We start from the raw sequence: 18819 nt of genomic DNA, 5'->3' as shown, positions 1-18819 counted from the left end.
AAACAAGTTAAGTGTCATATATAAGCTGCAGTCTTCAGGGTCTCTTCTCCAAGTTCCTCAGGCATTCAGTGAGAACTGACTGTACAAAGACAGAGACTCTTCCAGTACACTATGCTGGCCGTATCTGGGAAGGACTCCCAACTCCTCCATGTACCCACCTGACTGTCCCACTATATATACAATACAGTCACCACAAAAAAAATAATAATTTTAATTTGGCAACATGAAATTTCTGAAAACTGGACCAGCTCCAAAAATATTAATACTAAAGTAGTCCCTTCACCAAATATATACCTGAGATTAGCTGCTCATGAAAGTTTAAAGGCACCACTCCAGCATTACATGTACACTCCACCCAAGTTTAAATTGATTTTCCCTGGACAAGAGTCTTGGGATTTGGAGAAGCCAACAAGAACTCCAGGTATATTGCTGTGGGTAAGTTTGTCAGCTGTGCAGATGATCCCAGCTACAGGCCAGCCAGTTATCTAAAGAGTATGCACCTAAGGCTTTTACTGTTCAGCTCTGAGGAAGGCTTGATTCACAGTGAAGAGGTGGAACCGGAAGACAGGACAGAGATGTACAGCATTCATTCCTCCAAATCCGCCAGGCCTGACTTATGGTCTCCACAAGCAGCAGTCCACTTCCTTAGGGCTTAGGTCCTCCCTAGACTAGCTCTGATCCAGAGGAAGTATTGGGATTTTACGAGTCAGCAACTGTTCTGGTGACTCCACAGGCGCCCAGGTCTTTTGGAATAAGGACTGTGACTGGACTGGATGCATTTGCAATCCCGTTGGTCTGTGTACTTCTTGAAATGTGCCTCTTAATCTGCTTCAAGTGCCAGTCTGCTCCATCATCGAAGCCTGAAAGTGACCTAGGCCCTCTTTGTGACAGAAGTTGAGGGAATGCTCTGGAGAGAGTCCATTGGGTTGGGTGGCTACTGGGTGGGGATGTGGATGGGCAGGCACAGAGGATGGGTATGCCCTGGGGTGAAAATGACTGGCTGATCACTGAGGAGTGTATGGAGACCCTGTCTGCAGCATCACACTGTGGGGTGGGAAAGCAGATGAACCAAAAGTCATTCCTGAACTCAGAGATGGTGGTGGAGTTCCATAAAGATAGACACTGGTTGACAGTGAGTTCTGCCACTTGGGAGCTGCATCATGGTTGTCGAGATCTAGAATTTTGGGGGACTCTCTGGCCTCTCCACAGATTCATCCATCTTTTCTTCTTCTGGACCAGAATTGTGTCCATCAGGAGGAACAACCTTAGCAGTCACTGCATCCATTTGAGTTGGAGGAGTTAAGGCAGAATTTAGTGTCTCACAACCTTGCAGACTAGACAGGACATTCTTCTCTGGGAAGAGGGAGCATGGAGGGTGACTCCCTGGGGGTCCACTTGGGCTTCTCTGGGAAGGGAGAGATCTCTGCCAATCAGAAAAGCCCTGTGGACATGTATAATGAGGAGTCCTCTGATAGGGGTGGTAGGAAGGCAGAGAAGAAGGCTGGTAGGTATATCTCATTCCTTGCTGAGGATGGTACCTAGGAAAGAGTCCAGGTTGGGGACCATTATCCTGGAACCCCCTGGGAGGAAAGGACTGAGGCTGTGATCCTGAGGACTTTCCTCCCATCATAGAGCCCAAGCCTTGCAAACTTGGACTCATAGAGTACTGTGTAGCTGAGTTAGAGTATTCTATGCCAGGCATGTATAAGGGAGAAAACTGGTTCACCTTGCCAGCCATCCAACTGGGATCTGTGCAAAGAGATGTAGTAGCATTCAGTCCTATGCATAGCATGGCTTCTTGCAATGTTTTACCCCTGGGGCAGATTGGCTTTTCTGGACCACTACCATCAAGGCCCTTCCCCTCTGACCTACAGGGAGATGCTTCACCAAGGACCTCATTTTCAGGTAGATTCCCCATCTCTGCCACTATGGAGAAGTCTCTCTCAAACAGCCTTGCACAGCTGGGCTGCTGTAGCTATTGTCCAAAGGCCAGGTGTTCTTGTTCTTTGATGTGTTAGAAGTGTCTGCAGAGTCTGAAGCATCACTATTGAGTCGGAAGTCCTCTGTTTCCCTTTCTTGTGGTGAGCTTTGCCTGGTACCGCAGGCTTGCAAGGGAGGTGCAGGGTGAAGTAGTTGTTTGAGGTATACCCCCTCTGAAGAACAAATGCTTGCTGCTTTCTCTTCATGTCCAGGCAAAGGCTCTGGGTCTTCCTCAGGCTCTTGTGTTTCAGACATCTCCTGTGTACTCCCAGGGTTGTCCAATGCAGTCTCGGGCTCTAACACACGTACTGATGACGAATGAGCTACCTTTAGAGAGGGACCAGTTATTGGGGAGGAGTGCGCTGGAGGGGGGTGGTAAGGCATACCTGGGGGAAAGACTCCAGAGGGGAGCTGCTTCATGGCAATCATTTCAGGGCTGTCCATCATGGATTCCCCTACTTGTGCCCCCCTGGGCACCTGGGAGGGCCCTCTGAATCCAGGACTTGGTGCTGGAGTTGGAGGTGGCTGCAAACCATGTCCATCAGACTTACAGGGTGGCTGCATATACCCTGAGGAAGGAACACCATGAGGTAGAAAGCTTGACTGTTTAGTCCACTGGTTTGGTGGGATAGGTTGTCTAATCACTCGGCCATCTATCACATGACCAATGATATGAGGGTGGTGAGAGGGTCCTGGACCCAGGTGGGGCTTCTCAACTGGCCCCAAACATCCAGGGTTTACAATACCTTGGTTCCCATTCCAAACAGCAGGGTGTCCTCGATTTAGATACTTGTATGAATGATAAATATGACCAGGAGGAATTTCAGACCTTTCAGGAAAGTCTGGGGGTCGGGCTGGAGTCCCACCATGCCTAGAAGGAATAAATCCTGCCTGGAATGGAGCTGGTGGATACATGTTTCCAACTTGACTGGGACAATTCATCTGCCCAAGTTGTAAGGATGGGACATGTGACACCATATTGGAAAGGTCTGAAGCACTGAGCAGGGATAACCAATGGTTACTAATTCCAACTGGAGACTGTATAGCAAAGGTTGGGTGTTGCAAGGGCTCCTCTGGGGGCACCTCTGGAATTTGAGAGGAGCCATGTAAGTTGATGGGTTCTGATCCTTGAAGAGAGCCAAACGTTCCTGGTGCTGCTGGCTTCATCTGGTTTAAAAGGGATGGGTGACTAGGCACCCTACCACAATGCAGGGGGCAAGAAAAGCCTTGGCCATTTGATGTGCCGACCTCTGGAGAGAGTTGTATGGAACTGCTGCTCTGATTGTCCCCTGAGGACGCAGCTCAGTGTGCTGCGGGCAATGATTTTCCCCCATTCTTTACTGGTGGCTGTTTCCTGCTCTACACTTCTGTGTTTCTTGAGAGAGTCCAAACATGGCTTCCACTATTTCTACCAGACTGACTCCTTCTTTTTTAGCATTTTTCATCCTCTTTGATCCAAAATTCTTCATCTGTGTCTCCATCTTCACCAGGAAAGTGTTTTGTCATGGCCCGATGGAAACACTGCTCTAAATTGTCAGACATCTTGGTATATTCATTACTGTCACCATTGTATTTTCGGCAATTTTTGAACATGGTCTTCGTGACATTTACAAATTCCTCCCTGGTAAACTATGAACCTCCATTTAATTTCTTCTCCATGCTTGAAATATCCATGGGGGTCTTAATAATCTGGTAATAGTTGGGGACATAAGATTCATCCACAGTTTCCAAGAAGGGCCAGGAATTCTTGTGAGCCTTCGCCACATCTAGAACTTTTACATGGCTGTGAAATCGTCATCCAATTCAAAGAGGTCCTTGGTCTTCTTCCATTCCCTCATAGGAGAATTCAGATCCAAATGGGAAAGTTCTGGGGGTAGCTCCTTGCCTTTAGCCAATAGCCATGCTCATTCTTCCCTGAGCTTTCTCCTCTTAGCCCAGACTTCCACTGCCTTGACCTTTTTCCTCCTTTTCCTGCATTCTCTCCTCCTTTAACATCTGATCTTGCTCCTTCTTCTGCACTGCAAGAAAGATCAGTCGTTCCTCCTCCTCCCACCTGTGCTTCTGTTTTTCTATCTTGGTGAGCATGGGAGTTTCCTCTAGCTTGATGAATTGGATGGGCAGGTGGACAGATATAAACCTGTGTTGCAGCTCTGGCTTTGTGTCCTGTGGACGTTTTCCCTTCTGAGCAATCATGTTGCAGATTTCAGGCAGGAAGTCCTGCTAAGGAGCTTGTAGAGTTGCTGCTCTTGGAGAGAGGTCGGCTCTCAGGAAGCTCTCAGTAACCTGTCTCCATTCTTCTTTTAGACACAGGATCCACCAAGTACCTTGGCCTGCCCCTCCGGATCCATTTCTTTTGTGTAGGTCAGACGTCAAGGAGTTTTCTTCCTGCTTTTCACTAGATATAATCTCCTCCTGTAGTTTTTTTTTTTCGTTTTGCAGGTCTTCCTCTTCTTTTGTCTGTTTTTCCAGGAACATTTGAGACATTTTTTTTTTTTTTTTGCCTTTCACTTTCCCTGCTCAAGGAGAGTTCTCCATTGGACCTTCCGTGTACTAGGTCTTCTTTGTACATTTGTGTCCCATAGAAGTACCAGTACAGTGCACCTGAATTGTCTTCACCTAGAGGTTCAACTCGGAGACTGTCTGCATCCAGACCCTTGAGAAGATCAAAGACATCATCTGCAACAAGCGGGTAATCACAGAGAAGATGCAGGATCTCTACTCATGTACGCAGAGGAAGGTTTGAAAACTGGGATCTCTCAGAGGATTGGGCTTTCCTTCTTCAAGCTCACAACCTTAGTTAACAATAACTTCCAAGTAGCCTTGGAATGTCTGAGACGTGATACCTCTTCGCTAATAGCAGCCTTGAAGCAGGCAGGTAATCAGATCACTGATAAATACCAAGTCATCTCTGTGAAGAGCTGCCTCTAACTCCTCGATCTCGAAGTTGAGCAGGCATAACGCCTTGTGAAAGAATAAGCAGAATTGTGCGATGGCTGGGACTTCCCACCAGGAGCAGAGCATGCCCAGTATGGCCATGCAGCCTTCCTCTGGGCACATCTCCCTGCTGTGATTACTCACTCACTCTTGCTTGCTTCAATCTTGCTTGCTAGCTCCAACTCTGGCCATGGGGCAGCGCCTCTCACTCAGCAAATGGCAGCTCCCTCAGCTTAGCAAGAGCTCAAGCAGAGGCGGGCCAGGACAGGTGTAGTGCACTGGGGGAGTAGCTTGCAAACTCGCTCAAGCAGCCGCATGCTTGCCCCCTCCCTCAATGGCTGTCCCAACATCTGACTTAGTTATGGTTTTACTGCTGGGAACAGACACTATGACTAGGGCAAGACTTATAAAAACATTTCATTGGGGCGGGCTTACACGTTCAGAGGCTCAGTCACTTATCATCAAGCATGACAGCATTCACACAGGCATGGCAAGAGCAGAGCTGAGAGTTCCACATCTTCACCCAAAGGCTGCTAGTAAAAGACCCATTTCCAGGCATCTAGGATGAGAGTATTAAGCCCACGCCCACAGTGACATGCCTACTGCAAACAGGTCACACCTATTCCAACAATGCTACCCCTCCAAATGGTGCCACTCTCTGGTACAAGAGTATACAAACCATCACAACTTGGAAGCATATTATGGCAAAAGGATGAAATAGACTGACGGCTGCCATGTAACAAATTTCCTACAGATATGGTAAGGGGGCAAGCCTCATCAGAGAGAACTTTGTATCATTAGGAAAGATGTCTGCATGATGTTAGCATGTTTATACAAGGTCCATGGCCTCAACAGGAGCACTTTCAAGGAGGACAGAGAATGTGTGTTTTACTTGAAATAAAGGGCTTCAGCACTGTTGCTCAGACTGGTCAGTGCCGATTTCACCTCACTCTATCCATGCAGAGGAACCCAAGTTGTCCTCCCACCTTCCTTTTGAGCAAGGTATAGGCACAAAAAGACCAGGATGCAGAGCTGGTTTCCAATTCCTCAGTTATGCTCAATTTTTAACTAATGTTTAAACAAATACAGTGTGGTCACTTATTATTGATAGTCTTCACATCTTACTGAGGGCACCAATTGCTTGACTACAACCAACTCTCTAAAAAGTCTGCGCCCTGGGACATATATCAAGATCAATCTGGCATGGAGGTGCATGCACACTTTCCTGTACTGAACATAGAAAGGTGGAGGTAGAAGTTTGATGTATGGTAAATTGGCCACCAAGTTCACATTGTGTTCCTGGATTTCATCTCAGGACAAGGATGTGGAGAGTCTCTGATGGCTTCTGTCTAGCCCCTTGAAAGGTTCTCTGAGCTTTGGCCTCAGCACTTAATACTTCCTGCAGGGTCAGCAACACTAAAGGAAGCTAAGATTTTCATCGGCACGCTACCAGCAGTGGATATTAATCAGTTGTTCAGATGATGATACTCACTTTCATTTTTTCCTAATGTGGGCTAAGGGAAACAGAGAACATAGTCCTTAGAATGGAAAGATCATTCTCACTTCTCCATCTTCCCAGAAAGAAAGACTGGAAGGGAGAGAATGGTAAGTTCTTTATAATAGAAAAGACTTGGTAAGTGAGGCCTTTGATGTAGCGTGTGATTCAGTGTTGTTTTCTGAAACAGGGTCTCAAATACCCCATGTGGACCAAGTTAACCTTGAGCTCAGACAATTCTGCTTCCACTTTCCTATATTTGAGCTTCCAAGTGGGGCCTCCAAGTACTGTGGAAACATAACTAGTCATTGTGAGAGACCTGGATAATCTAATGCTAAGGCATGTACAGCACAGTATAGCAAAAGTCATTGATTTCTATGTCTGCCCCCTATTTCAGATAGTTGCTGTCATATGACAGCCAATCATCAACAGAGAAAACAACTTGACTCAGCAAAGTCATGGTGTCCACATTCTGTTGTGTTCTGTATGAGGTTTGTTAATCTTACAATGGTACATAAACCATTCCATGGGACCCCTCAAATTAAGGGTCAATATGCAGTTATATCTAAAATGGCCTGATCCGAACAGAACACTGGATATTTCCCTAACTTTAAATGAACTAATTTTGTTTTTTCATTTGTTTTTGTTTGTTTGGTTGGTTTGGTTTTTGGGTTTTTGTTTTCTGTCTTTATAAGTTAACAAAGATAGATTTTTTGAGCTATGGCTCAGGCACAAATCCTGAGCAATGGTTCTGATCAATCAACTTTAGGGTCTGCATTTAATGAATCATTCATGTTTGACGGAAATTGGGTTTTGTGTGGTTTGTGGGGCCAAACATGAACCCAAATACAAGATGCTAGGACCTTGCCCAGTCAACTAACCTATGTCTATAGTATTACCCTATACTTTCTGCCTGCACATCCGCACCTCTGTTGAATATATTATTTATTTCATACAGAAACTCATGGTCTAGCACACAGAGGGCTATAAGCAATACTGATCGGTGAGATTGGTGCAGTGAGAAAAGCCCCCACACAATCTGAGGGTCACACATTGGTGGCTCCATATTTCAGTTTCCTTTGCCAAAAGATCTCTAGAATGTTGTCAGAAGCATGATGACTGCATGTCTCCCTCCTAAGGGATCTTGGGGCAAATTACAAAAGCTCAACACAAGGCTTCATGAGTGTGGTCCCTAACACACACCCACACTGCAACCAGCCCTGAAGGCTGAGCATGGATGAGATTTCATGCACCTGTATATGATTAGACAGGAGTAGATTTTGGCAGCATATTCAAACTGGTATGATTTCTCACTAAGTTTTAATGGCTCCTATTGCTGATTGAGGAAAATTTAAGGTAGGATGAGATATTTCTGAGAAATATTTGGAAAGGAAACACAGAGTTAGATACATAGGAATTACTTAGGTGTGGCCAATCAAGCCTAGAGCAAACCCTGGCTTTGGAAGGAGGATGTGCTCAATGGCTATGCCCCAGGAAAGAGCAGCTCAGCTTCCTGTCAGTACAGGGAGAACATTAGCAGGGAACCAAATGCTTTATGTAGTCCATGACATCAGCAGTCCCTTCTTGGACATTCTATTGTCTCCTGGAGAGTTCTAAGCAACCTCTGTGATGTCACCAGTGTTGTAGTTACAACAAGCTGACTGAGATTTCTCAGTCAGAGACTGGACATTGCAGTGATGGCCCTGCTTGCCCGACTTGGTAGACTTTTTCAGAGAACCAATGTGGATGGGAGAGAGACCAGAGAGGGGAGGAAGGATGCTGGCCTTCCATCTGAGAGTAATGAAGGACGAAGGAGGTGGACTTGGCGAATGAGGAGTAAGTCCTGGGAAGTGGATGTTGAGCTTCCTGGTAGGGGTGGCCTGAGCTGGCCTTTCTAGTAATGTGGAACTGGAGACTCTGGGTAGCAAAAAAAACTTCCATGGTTATCACAATTCTTGAATCATCAAGGATTTCAGAACAGTACTTTTCCATCCCCTAAGGCAGGAGTTGGCAAGGTCAAAGCTGTTGGGCTATGAACTTCAAGTCTTGACTTGCACTGGGTATTGTGGGTGTTACTTGGGGACAGAATGAGACCATCAGGAGTGACAGCGGGTCTACGCTATGCCAGTTTGAGGGAGGGAAAACCTGCACTTCAGTCCATGGCTTCTTTTAGCTCCTGTAGTTATCTGACATTAGTCACAGGGAGAGAATGGTGCTCCAGACCATGACCTCATGCTCTCAGAACTACTCTGACCTCCTGTTTGTGACAGTTCCTACCTTACCTTTCTTTATCACCAATTGTGGGTGCCAGCCATTTCTATACTGTAAACAAAGAACAAGCAGTTGATAGACCCAGAGGGGGATTCTATTTTTATTTCTGGGATGTTTTGTGTTTCAGGGGGGAAGTTGATCATTGTGATGAACATATTCTCCCCCCTGCCTGACTTATTAAGCCAATTCCTTGGCTTAGAGTAACAGGTAGGATATCTGAGCATCTCCAAGATCTATAATACTTGTGATAGTGAATTTGTAGTCTGACTTGTGAAACCACAGGGCTCAGGGCTCTGAAGCCAAGTTGTACCCTGAAGAAGACATCTCTCTGGTCCTCATAAGCACGTTTAAGGGGGAATGAGGATACATCTGGCTACTTACATCACCTGATCTCTCTAGAGTGATGGTAGAACTGAGATCCACTCAGAAGAAATCTCATGCTGGGACCAATCTCTTGGTGGTGTCACTAGGTTACAGGCCTTTATCCTTCTCTTTGGTAAGTCCACACTCTTTGCATTCTCACATCAAATATTCTCGTATTCATCTACCTACAGTGGCTCACAGACAGACATCATCCCCTATACCTGTCATGAGCAAGGAGCAGTTTGAGAAGGAAGAGAACGAGCTGATCAAAGAGATCCAGCTCACTACCCAGGAGACAAATGAGCTGAGAGATCGCCTGATCTATGTGACCGAGGGATCCATGAACAAGAGGTATACCTTGCTCCATACCTGTGGTGTCATTCCGGGGTCTGCAATGCCTCCTTCATCTTATGCTTTTAAAGGGGTGGGTTCTAGGAAGCTATACCACCAGAACATAATTGGGCCTCACTTCATGCCCCTAAATACTTATTAGAGGAGTGGCCACACCAGAAGTTTTGTCAGGAGCGAGAAGGGAAATAGACTCTTCTGCTCCCTCCACTTGAAAAGAGGAACTTGGAGTCTGAGTGAAGAACTCAGGGATAGAGGCAGTGATGATTTCCTAGGGTTCATTTGGAAAGCCTTTGAGAGGAGGTTGCTAGGTGATGGGAGTTTGTAGTTGTGTTTTTACTTGTTTCGAAGGTGACTGAGTGTTGGAACCTCCAGGTAGCAGCTGGAGGGGCCTGGTCCCACATGGTTCTTCTCAGTGCTTGATTAGAATGCCTGAAGTTCATGCCTGTTCCTCTTTGTCTGTGTGCCTTATACTCTGAGGCAGTAATGTTGCATGCATTACTCTACCTCTCATTGTGTTCCCTTTGTCTCTGTCTCTCTTTCTCTTTCATTCTCTCACTCTTTGTTTCTCCATCCTGTGTATAGGTCTAAGTCTGTGAGTCTATGTGCATGCACAGGTACAGACCTGTGAATATGTTTTGTATGTTTATTTCTCTCCACAATTTGGAATCTAGGGGTAGGTGTTTTGGCCTGAGGATTTACTTACCTAAGAGTATCCAGGTGAGGTGGGTCCTGAGGCCTGGTAGTCCCCACTTTAAATAGCATTGCACTTTGACTATGTTGTCACATGTGTTAGTACTTTTGTATTTTGGGGGCAGATTATAAATCTGTGGTGATGTCTGGACTCATCTCCAGAATTATATATAATAACTGTCTCTACAGTATTAGGTATCCAGGATTTAGAATCCCTTTTATGGAAACAGGGGAAACACCATCACAGCTGTTTGGTGGGTAAACACCTGTAGCCTAGACCCCTGAGAACATAACTGCTTAGTCTGCCCTTCAGAACTACTGAGTAACGCAGGGAGCCAGGGCACCCTCAATCTAGATGCCTAGCTTCTGGTGTTCAGGGGCCAGGATAGCCAGTTTCCCAAGGTTAAGAAAATCCCAGCATTTAGAATGCAGTGTGTGGTTTCCATGGCTGCAGTAGTCCAGGACCCAGCCTGAGTTCATGTGTTACTAAAAGCCTAAGTTTATGGAGTTCTGTCTTCCTGGGGCCAGGCCCTACCACAGGCCAAATGGACACTATAAAGAACTGAAATTAAAGGAGAAGGAGATCATGACATTCCTACATGAATTAGAGAACAAGAACATGGAGGCCCGAGAGAACAAGCAGGAGCTCATGAAGGAGATAAATTTCTATCGGTAAGTACTTGTCTGGGAGGCCAACACTTGTGAAATGGCCATTTCTGCCTTCCTTTGTTTCTGGTCGGGAGACTGCAGGTCTGGTTCTATACTTTATGCTTTTTAGGCATCAGTGTCCCTTGGATTTTTGGACTCAGTTTTCCTAGGTCTCTAGGAGACTGTTACCACTGCCAGTGTTCTCCAGGCATCCTCAGGAGCCTCTAGACAGACAAGTGATTCAGATCATCAGAAGGTTATTATGTTGTACTGGGCCTCTGGGGCTCAGGCAGGGTTTTACAGAGCTAAGTGAGGTGTAACATGAGGATAGAGTGCCCTCCCTTTGGTTCTAATGACTACCCTGATTGTAGTTGCACCCTACTAATTGGTATTGTCCCAATGCATGGGCTGTCATGAGTAGATGGAGATCCCTGTTTCTTTTGGAAAAACATGGACCCTTTTGGTGTTTGGACTGCAGCACAAATTTCTTCTTCCATGAAATGGCTATTTGCTGTTTGTACAGCTGTCATGGATGTATTCTGGTGGATTGTATTAGGTCTTCACAGGAATCAGGGTACATGTCAGGTTAATGGGACCTGTAAGTAGAAATGGGAGGAGGAGGCTGCAGGAACTTACCATGCAGAGTGTGTTTCCAGTAACCTGCACAGCCGGCTCCTGCTGGAGAAGAATCTTATAAAAAAGAAGTTGGCAATATTGCAGCAGGAGAAGAAGGAAGTACTGGCTGATTGGGACGTCATTCGTCAATGTTTGATGGAGTTGAACCTGAGTGGTACAGAAGAACAGGAGAAGACCAACAACCTGGAGACTAAAGAACATCAGGTAGGGACAAACAATTCGGCCAGGCTATGACTATCTGATAATTGGCACAATAGAATCTATCTTTGCTTCCTCCCACCAACTTTCTAATCCATACTTCCAAGCAGCCGCCCTCCTCATGGAATGTAGCTGTTCTTTGCTCTTTTTTCACACAAGTATTCTGGGAAGTTAGCCTCTTGTGAGACTCTGAATTAGCCTCTTTGGAGGCACTATTATCACTGGCAAGTGAACCTTTCAACTCTGCTCTAGTCTTCTGTCCACTCAGGGTGACAGGTGAATAACATGTCACATTCTTGCATGCATGTCTTCAGATAGGTGGAATGCTATGTGGAGGTTTGAGTGAATTCTGGGTCCTATCTGCAGATTTCACATCAGTAATTTCAGTTAGCATATTAATGTTGACTGTCCAGTAAAGATGAGGTAGTGGGAGATAAAGGTCTGACAGCTGCCATGCCTTTCCCCACCATTCCTGTGTCTTAGTAACTGCCTTCCTTTCCCAGGTCTCAGAAACTGCTAGAGAGCTGGGATTGGCCACAGCTAAAGAAGAGACCATCTTGCAAAATGCGTTGTCATGCCAGGAGGCCCCTGCTGACCCTGATCTCCAGCATCCAGAATCTTCCTCAGATGAATCTTCCTCATATGAATCTCTTTATATCACATGTCCTGAGTGGGAATAGGCCCTAACTAGGAAGCCATGGCTGATTCAGGGTGTTATTCCCTTTTCTCTTCAGATAATTCCTCTTGGCAGAGAACGGAGGTGACTGCACTGCTAACAAATGTCCAAGAGGAGTAACAGGCTATAGGTCTGTGCTGCTAAAAGTGCAGAAAAAAGATGAACAATAATTTTTTTATAGTTTTGTTTGAAGTTTTCATTTTTTGTTCTTAGAGTTGTTGCTATGTTATTTAGAAGTTATATGTTCTTATTCTTTTATTTCATTGTTTATTTTTGCCTTTATCTCTATATTAATTGAAATTGTAAAACCTATTTTTTAAAAATTCTATTTCTTATGCAAAAAAATGGATTTGCAAGTCGTGACTTTTGAGACCATCTTCCTTATTCAGGTTTTCTATCCCCTGCTGTAGACCTAGAACTCACATCCAGAGATGGATCTTTGTAAGTTCCAGACAGCCAGGGCTATATAGTAAAGTCATAGCCACCTAGGGGTATACAAGGTGATGAACTTTTGTGTATCAATAATTTTATTTACCCCATGGACACACACTTGGTGATGTAATCACTGCCATACTGCATCCATGGTGTCATGAATTCTCATACTCCTAACATATAGCACTCTGTCACACACATTCATTCATGATCCTGTGAACCAGATACTGAGGAATATACAATCATTGTTCTAGAGCTGCTGAGGATATAAACACATTCAGAAAGGAATACAAAATAAATCAGGAAGGCCAGAGCCATATGTCTCAGTTTACTTGCAACAGAGCATCAGAGATTGAGGCGAACAATAGCTTCCCTTTGGTTCTGGCCTGAAAAGGTCAGAGCCATTAACTGGGAGAAAGTTCAGGGGTCATCCCTCCTGAAAGGGAGGGATGTCTAAACATGGCTTTCTGTGAGCCAGAGTTTTTCCTTGTTTCTAGTCAAGAGTTAATATTTACCCTGAGAGGAAAATGTCCTTGGGTCTGCAGATAACAGTTTCTTCTTGTGAAGTTTGTTCTCTTTCTGAGGAAATGACTCCAAAAATGATAATATTGTCTGCCCGGTGCAACTATGTAAAAATATTATTGTTTGGGCAAAATTGGCAAAGTCATAACCCGTGTTTTTAAGCTGTAGAAATCAGTAAAGCTTTGCTTCTTGCCACCAGAGCAGTAGTCTGTCTGTTTCTTTAAGGCATTCGCGAAGCTCATCTTCGTCAAGTGATAACCACACAGCAGACATAATGACCTTCCATTTCCTACTGGGAAATAGCTTTTAATAGATGCTCTTGTCCTTGACCATAAACTTGCTTTGTTTTGCTGTTGCTGATTAGACTTATGTTGAACATTTATGTGAATGGGTGTTTTTCCTACTGAATATAATACTGTATGTGGCTCCTCCTGAGGGACATTTCCCTCAGAGCACAGATGGAATCACAACCATTCCTGGAGATGATTGTTAGGTACCATGTGGGTCTTCTAGTGAGTAGCAGATGCTCTAACCTGTGAGGCATCCCCACACTTCCTGCCGTTGGCTTTTGCCCTTCCAGTGAATATGCTGTATTAGATGAAGAGGATCAAATCCACTTGAGTGGAGAATCTCAGAAGATCTGTAAGTACAGTGCCTGACCTGCCCACACTCAGTGTCCTAGGCTGCCAGGCATGTATACACGGCTCTGATATTACCACTGCTATTTCTGTGTTCAGAGCCTTTTAAGTGAACAAAAAGGGGTGGAAGGAATATTGCTGTTTGTGTGCTCTGCCCCCTCAAGAGTCCCTAAAAACAGGTGCAGTCAGGTGAAATCTTAATTGATCAGATAAGGCTAGAGGCTCTTACTGGGCAGGGGGAAGAAAGGCAGAGCTGAGATTTTTAGAGAGGGGAAGTGAGATGGAGAAGAGAGAGGGAATGAAGGACAAAATAAGGAGGAATAGGAAGATGGTGCTGGACTACGGGGCTCTAGGGGCCATAAGTAACTGGGGATTTCATAAATGGGAAATAGAGTAATGTAGGTACATTTTCCTGATCTAAGTGTGCAGGTTGTATTTGTATGTGTTGAGTTTTGCATTGTTTACATGGGCATTTTGTGGTTGTAGATTTCCCCTAATAAATTTGTCTGGCATATTACAAGGGTTTTGTGTTATTATTTTAAGAGGTAAAGGGGAAGTGTGAGTGGCAGCCAGCTCACTGGAGGCTAGCCACAGGTGGTGGATGGCATTGGAAGTATGAACAGCCTGGCAGCAGCTAAACATGGGAAACAGGGCAATAGTGCTACATGGGGCTGGCCACTCAAGGTTAATGAGATCGTCTTTCCTGTCCCTGACCACTTTAGCATGGATTGGGTTTTGTTTTTATGTTTTGCTGTTTTTCTTTTTTGTTTTTTTGTTTATTTTTTTTGCTATAAGCTACAATAATGTATTTCTTTTTGTTCTAAGCATAGTAGCAAACTGTTCTACTTGAAAAAAAAAAAAAAAAGATCCCTCATGACCTGTTTTTTTGCCTGTGATCCAAGCCCTCCCCAAACTGTGTAAAATCCCTGTGTGATAAGTTTGTTGCAAAGTGGGAGTCTTAACACAAGAACAGGGTAGGTGGTGAAGTGAAGGGTGTAATGTGTAGGCAGCCGCATGCCCAAAAGATGCCCTGGACCTCCAGTACACCAGCGCCTTAAACAAAGCCATTGCACAGGTTCCAGCCCGAATCTGGCGCCAAACCCTCTGAGAGGGTGTTACACATCAAAGGGGCCGACATACTGACGAATCCCAGGAGGACACATAGCTCTCCACAGTGCTGGGGTGGATATAGGCGGTCCTCCAGGGGTTTCCCTGAGTTCCCCAGTAGCATGGAGGTGTTCCTGAAATAAAGAAAGCTGTTGAGAAGAATCTGACCTTGTTGCATCTTTTCTTGCTGGACAAGGTGAGCACAACAGTAATGGGGAAATCTGGAAGAGTATTGGGTGGCCTAGGGCAAGCCAGCTGCTGTAAGCACTCAGCATACACACCTATTATCCCCTGCTGTGTCTACTCTTATCCATATTTGTACATGTAAGAGACTTTTCTGTCAGCTTCTGTAATTTGTGAATAGTTATTTAATTTGGGTTATAAAAAAGTTTACTGTAAGAATGGCATATTGAAACATGCTTCCCTGCACCCAAATTCAGAATAGCTACAGTCACAGTACTGTAGAATACATACTCCTCTTGCAAACAAAACAGGTTCAGAAACCAAAAATATTAACAATAAATAACAAAAAAAAACCCATCCACACAGATCAATTTTAAGAGTTCAGATGTCATAGGATCTATTTTCTTCTTTACATGGAATTTTAACTCCAGAAAGGAAGGCAACATAAAGTGAATTACCATGCTGTGTGGCCTACTGTGCAAGGAGAAGTGACTTGGGCATTTCCAGTACTGTATATAAAGAAGGTATTCATAACAAACCTGCCTGTCACAGTTGGGATTTGCTACACATCTCATAAAAGTCTCTTCTTGGTCAAATCCCCCTAAGTTCTCCCTGATTTAATCCTAAGAAAAGGCTTGAGCTGCAGTGCAATGGACAAAGATTCAACCCAAGACAGCCACCACCATGCAAGTGACTAGTAGAGGCTATCCTACCGATGCATGCTTTGGACCTAAGTAGCCAAAAGTGGCTTTCCCTGTTTCTCCACAGGAGCTAGCTAAGCAACTGTGAATCTCAACCAGCTACAGCAGTCTCCAGGCCCAGTCCCCTGCACTCCTAAACTTGGACCTGACTGAAAGAAAAGATGGGAAAAAATCTAATAATAATTCCTTCGTTTACTTCTATTGCTGCTAACATAATCGTTATTGTTGTTATTCCCAGGGAAGGCCCTGGGTCTACACTGTAATAAGCAATAATATTGATCTCTTTTCAATAGCTAGGCAGCTGTCAAAGCATCTCACTTAAACAACATCAATGTGAGGTCTGGATTCTTATCATCAATGACAGATAAGGAAGCCAAAGCTCAGTATGATGGACCCACTTGCCCAAGGCTGTACTTAGAGCATGGCGCTGAGAAAATGTCAGTCTGATTATGGTCACCCACTCTTCCTTCTCTGATACCACACCCAGCTGGCAGGGTAACAGACCATCTGCCCATATACACCTTTGAATTAGTCCTGACCCCTCATCACTGCTCCGCCTAGTGGTCAAAGTGATCAATGCTCTACTCCCTACAAGCAAGAGTGAGCAAGTCCTCACCTTGTGAGGTGAGTGAGGACTGAATGAGACACAGGGGAGCCTGGTACTCTCAAGGGTCCAGTCATGAGGCTGTGGCTCTCAGCTGGCTCCACAGCCCACTCCCTCACCCTGTCCTTGATGTGGTGATGTGCTGAACCCATGCTGGTATAATAGCCATCTTTGCTTTCAACTTTCTAGCTCCTATTAATTCTGTCTATCCAGAAAGGTGACAAACTTACTCTGCTTAGAAAGAAAAGCAAGTCTGAAACACAAGAAAAATAACACTAATTTTGTTATGTTTTGGTTTTTAGAGACAGGGTTTCTCTGTGTAGCTCTGGCTGTCCTGGAACTCACTTTGTAGACCAGGCTGGCCTCGAACTCAGAAATCCACCTGCCTCTGCCTCTCGAGTTCTGGGATTAAAGGCGTGTGCCATTACTCCCGGCAAAAAATAAAACTTTTATGCTTTTGTTTTACTTATGATTTTTGTTTTAAAGTCCAGATCTACCCTCTGTCTCTTCCACATCCCATACCTCCTCCCCTGTCCCTCCTCTGTCCACGAGGTTCCCCAAAACCACCCCACCAGACCTCTAAACTTCCAGAGACCTCAGTCTCTTTAGGGTCAGTTGCATCTTCTCTGACTAAACCCAGACCCAGCTATCCTTTCCTGTATATGTGTGAAGTCATAGCCACCTAGGGATACACAAGGCGATGGTCTCTTGTGTGTGGATCATGTGGCTTACCCCATGTACACACACTTTAAGACGTATTCACCTCCATACTGTATCCATGCTGTCATGAATTCTCCTACTCCTAACATAAAGTACTCTGTAACACACATCCATCCATGGCTCTGTAGCCAAACATTGAGTAATATACAGTCATTGCAGTGCAGCTGCTGAGGAAATAAAAACAATCACAAAAGAATATAAAATAAATCAGGAAGGCCAGAGTCATGTGCCTCAGTTTTGCTTGCAATACAGCATCAGTGATAACCACACACCAGATATAATGACCTTCCATGTCACTCTGGGAAATAGCTTTTGATAGATGCGGTTGTCCTTGACTATAAACTGCTGTGTTTTGTTGGTGCTAATTAGGAAGGACAATTGAAGCTCCCCTTTTGCAATAGAAGATCTAAGAATATATTGTGGAAGTACTTGTTCCAGGTGACTGTGTAAGTATTTACTGAATGGAACTGACTCAGCCTGGAGATGAATCGGAGAGTTAATGTGTGAAAGAATTAATCCCCTCTCTTTGATGTCAGATAAGGGCATCCTTTGGTACATATGCAGCTGGAACCATGGGTCTTCTTTGGTTAGTGTTTAGTCCCTGGGAGCTCTGGGGGAATCTGGTTGGTTGATTTTGTTGTTCTTCCCAAGGGCTTGCAAGCCCTTTCAGCTCCTCCAGTCCTTCCCCGACCTTTAATATTCTTGAATTCAGAGTAACTTAATATTTATAAAATAACTGAAGGGATTTTCTGTTTCCTGTTTTTCTACTTTCTTGTTCCTGTAAACTTTCTCCTTCAGCTATATCAAGACTTTGTGTGTGTGTGAGTATATGTGTGTGTGTGAGTGTTTGTGTGTTTGTGCATGTGTATTTGTGTGTGTGAGTAATTTATGTGTTCTGCTTTGTTGATGTTTATTTAACTTCTCTAAAGGTTCTCAGGAAGAAGGCTTCTGGAACACACCCATCTCACTTCCCCTAAGTCCTGTTCTCAAACTGTATAGTGTGCTCACCAATAGGTATTTACCTTCAAGTTTTAGGAGACAAAACAGGGTGAAAGCAGTTGATTACTTGTATTGTCCCTTGGGCTCCCTTAACCATCAACCCAAAGGAGGTTTTCTATGCCTTGTAATATGTATTTTTTTATGTAGTCTATGGTTCCTGAGGGAAGCATTATCACACCAAGTAATTATGTATGTGTGTGTATATATATATATATATATATATATATATATATATATATATATATATACACACACATACATTATATGTGTGTGTTTGTGTGTGTGTGTTTGTGTGTGCATGCAATTTTAGATAAATATAACATTGTATACTTTTTATATTTTCTCAAGTATATTTTCTTTATTTACATTTCAAATGTTGCCCCTTTCCTAGTTTCCTCTCCAAACCCCCCCTAATCCTACCCTGCTGCCCCTGCTCCCCAACCAACCCACTCCCATTTCTGGTCCTGGCATTCCCCTGTACTTGGGCATAGAGCCTTCACAGGACCAAGGGCCTCTCCTCCCATTGATGTTCCCTCTCTTCCTCTGCAATGTTCTTTATCCTCCTTCAACAACTACACTTCTGTTTTTTCCATTCTTTACTTCATATCACCTGTACCCGGCTATAGCTCTCTCTAGACCTTCTTCTTTTCATATATAGTCTTCCTTTTCTT

General features: G+C 44.4%; 1 protein-coding gene and 1 pseudogene across 1 annotated transcript; one reads left to right on the top strand and one right to left on the bottom strand.

The window, feature by feature from the left end:
- Positions 1 to 668: 668 nt before the first annotated feature.
- Positions 669 to 5037, bottom strand: LOC147005048 (chromatin remodeling regulator CECR2-like; annotated as a pseudogene).
- Positions 5038 to 8081: 3044 nt separating this feature from the next.
- Positions 8082 to 12246, top strand: LOC147005047 (disks large homolog 5-like). The gene is made up of 5 exons (XM_085836184.1): positions 8082 to 8245; positions 9235 to 9394; positions 10613 to 10756; positions 11389 to 11572; positions 12070 to 12246. The coding sequence occupies exons 1-5, from the start codon at positions 8107 to 8109 to the stop codon at positions 12244 to 12246; spliced, it is 804 nt and encodes a 267-aa protein (XP_085692310.1). The 5' UTR covers positions 8082 to 8106.
- Positions 12247 to 18819: the final 6573 nt, after the last annotated feature.

Source organism: Mus caroli, unplaced genomic scaffold, assembly GCF_978045245.1.
Source record: "Mus caroli unplaced genomic scaffold, Mus_caroli_1 scaffold_4, whole genome shotgun sequence".
NCBI classification, from domain to species: domain Eukaryota; kingdom Metazoa; phylum Chordata; class Mammalia; order Rodentia; family Muridae; genus Mus; species Mus caroli.
Note: the sequence above shows the minus strand (reverse complement) of the source record. Positions and strands in the feature narration are given on the sequence as shown.

Bases quoted from the DNA above. Each gene is read 5' to 3' on its own strand.
- LOC147005047 (XM_085836184.1), top strand. From the start codon at position 8,107: ATGGCCCTGCTTGCCCGACTTGGTAGACTTTTTCAGAGAACCAATGTG. The intron at 10,757-11,388 runs GTAAGTACTTGT...GTGTGTTTCCAG, and splicing joins AAGGAGATAAATTTCTATCG to TAACCTGCACAGCCGGCTCC. The intron at 11,573-12,069 runs GTAGGGACAAAC...TTCCTTTCCCAG, and splicing joins TGGAGACTAAAGAACATCAG to GTCTCAGAAACTGCTAGAGA.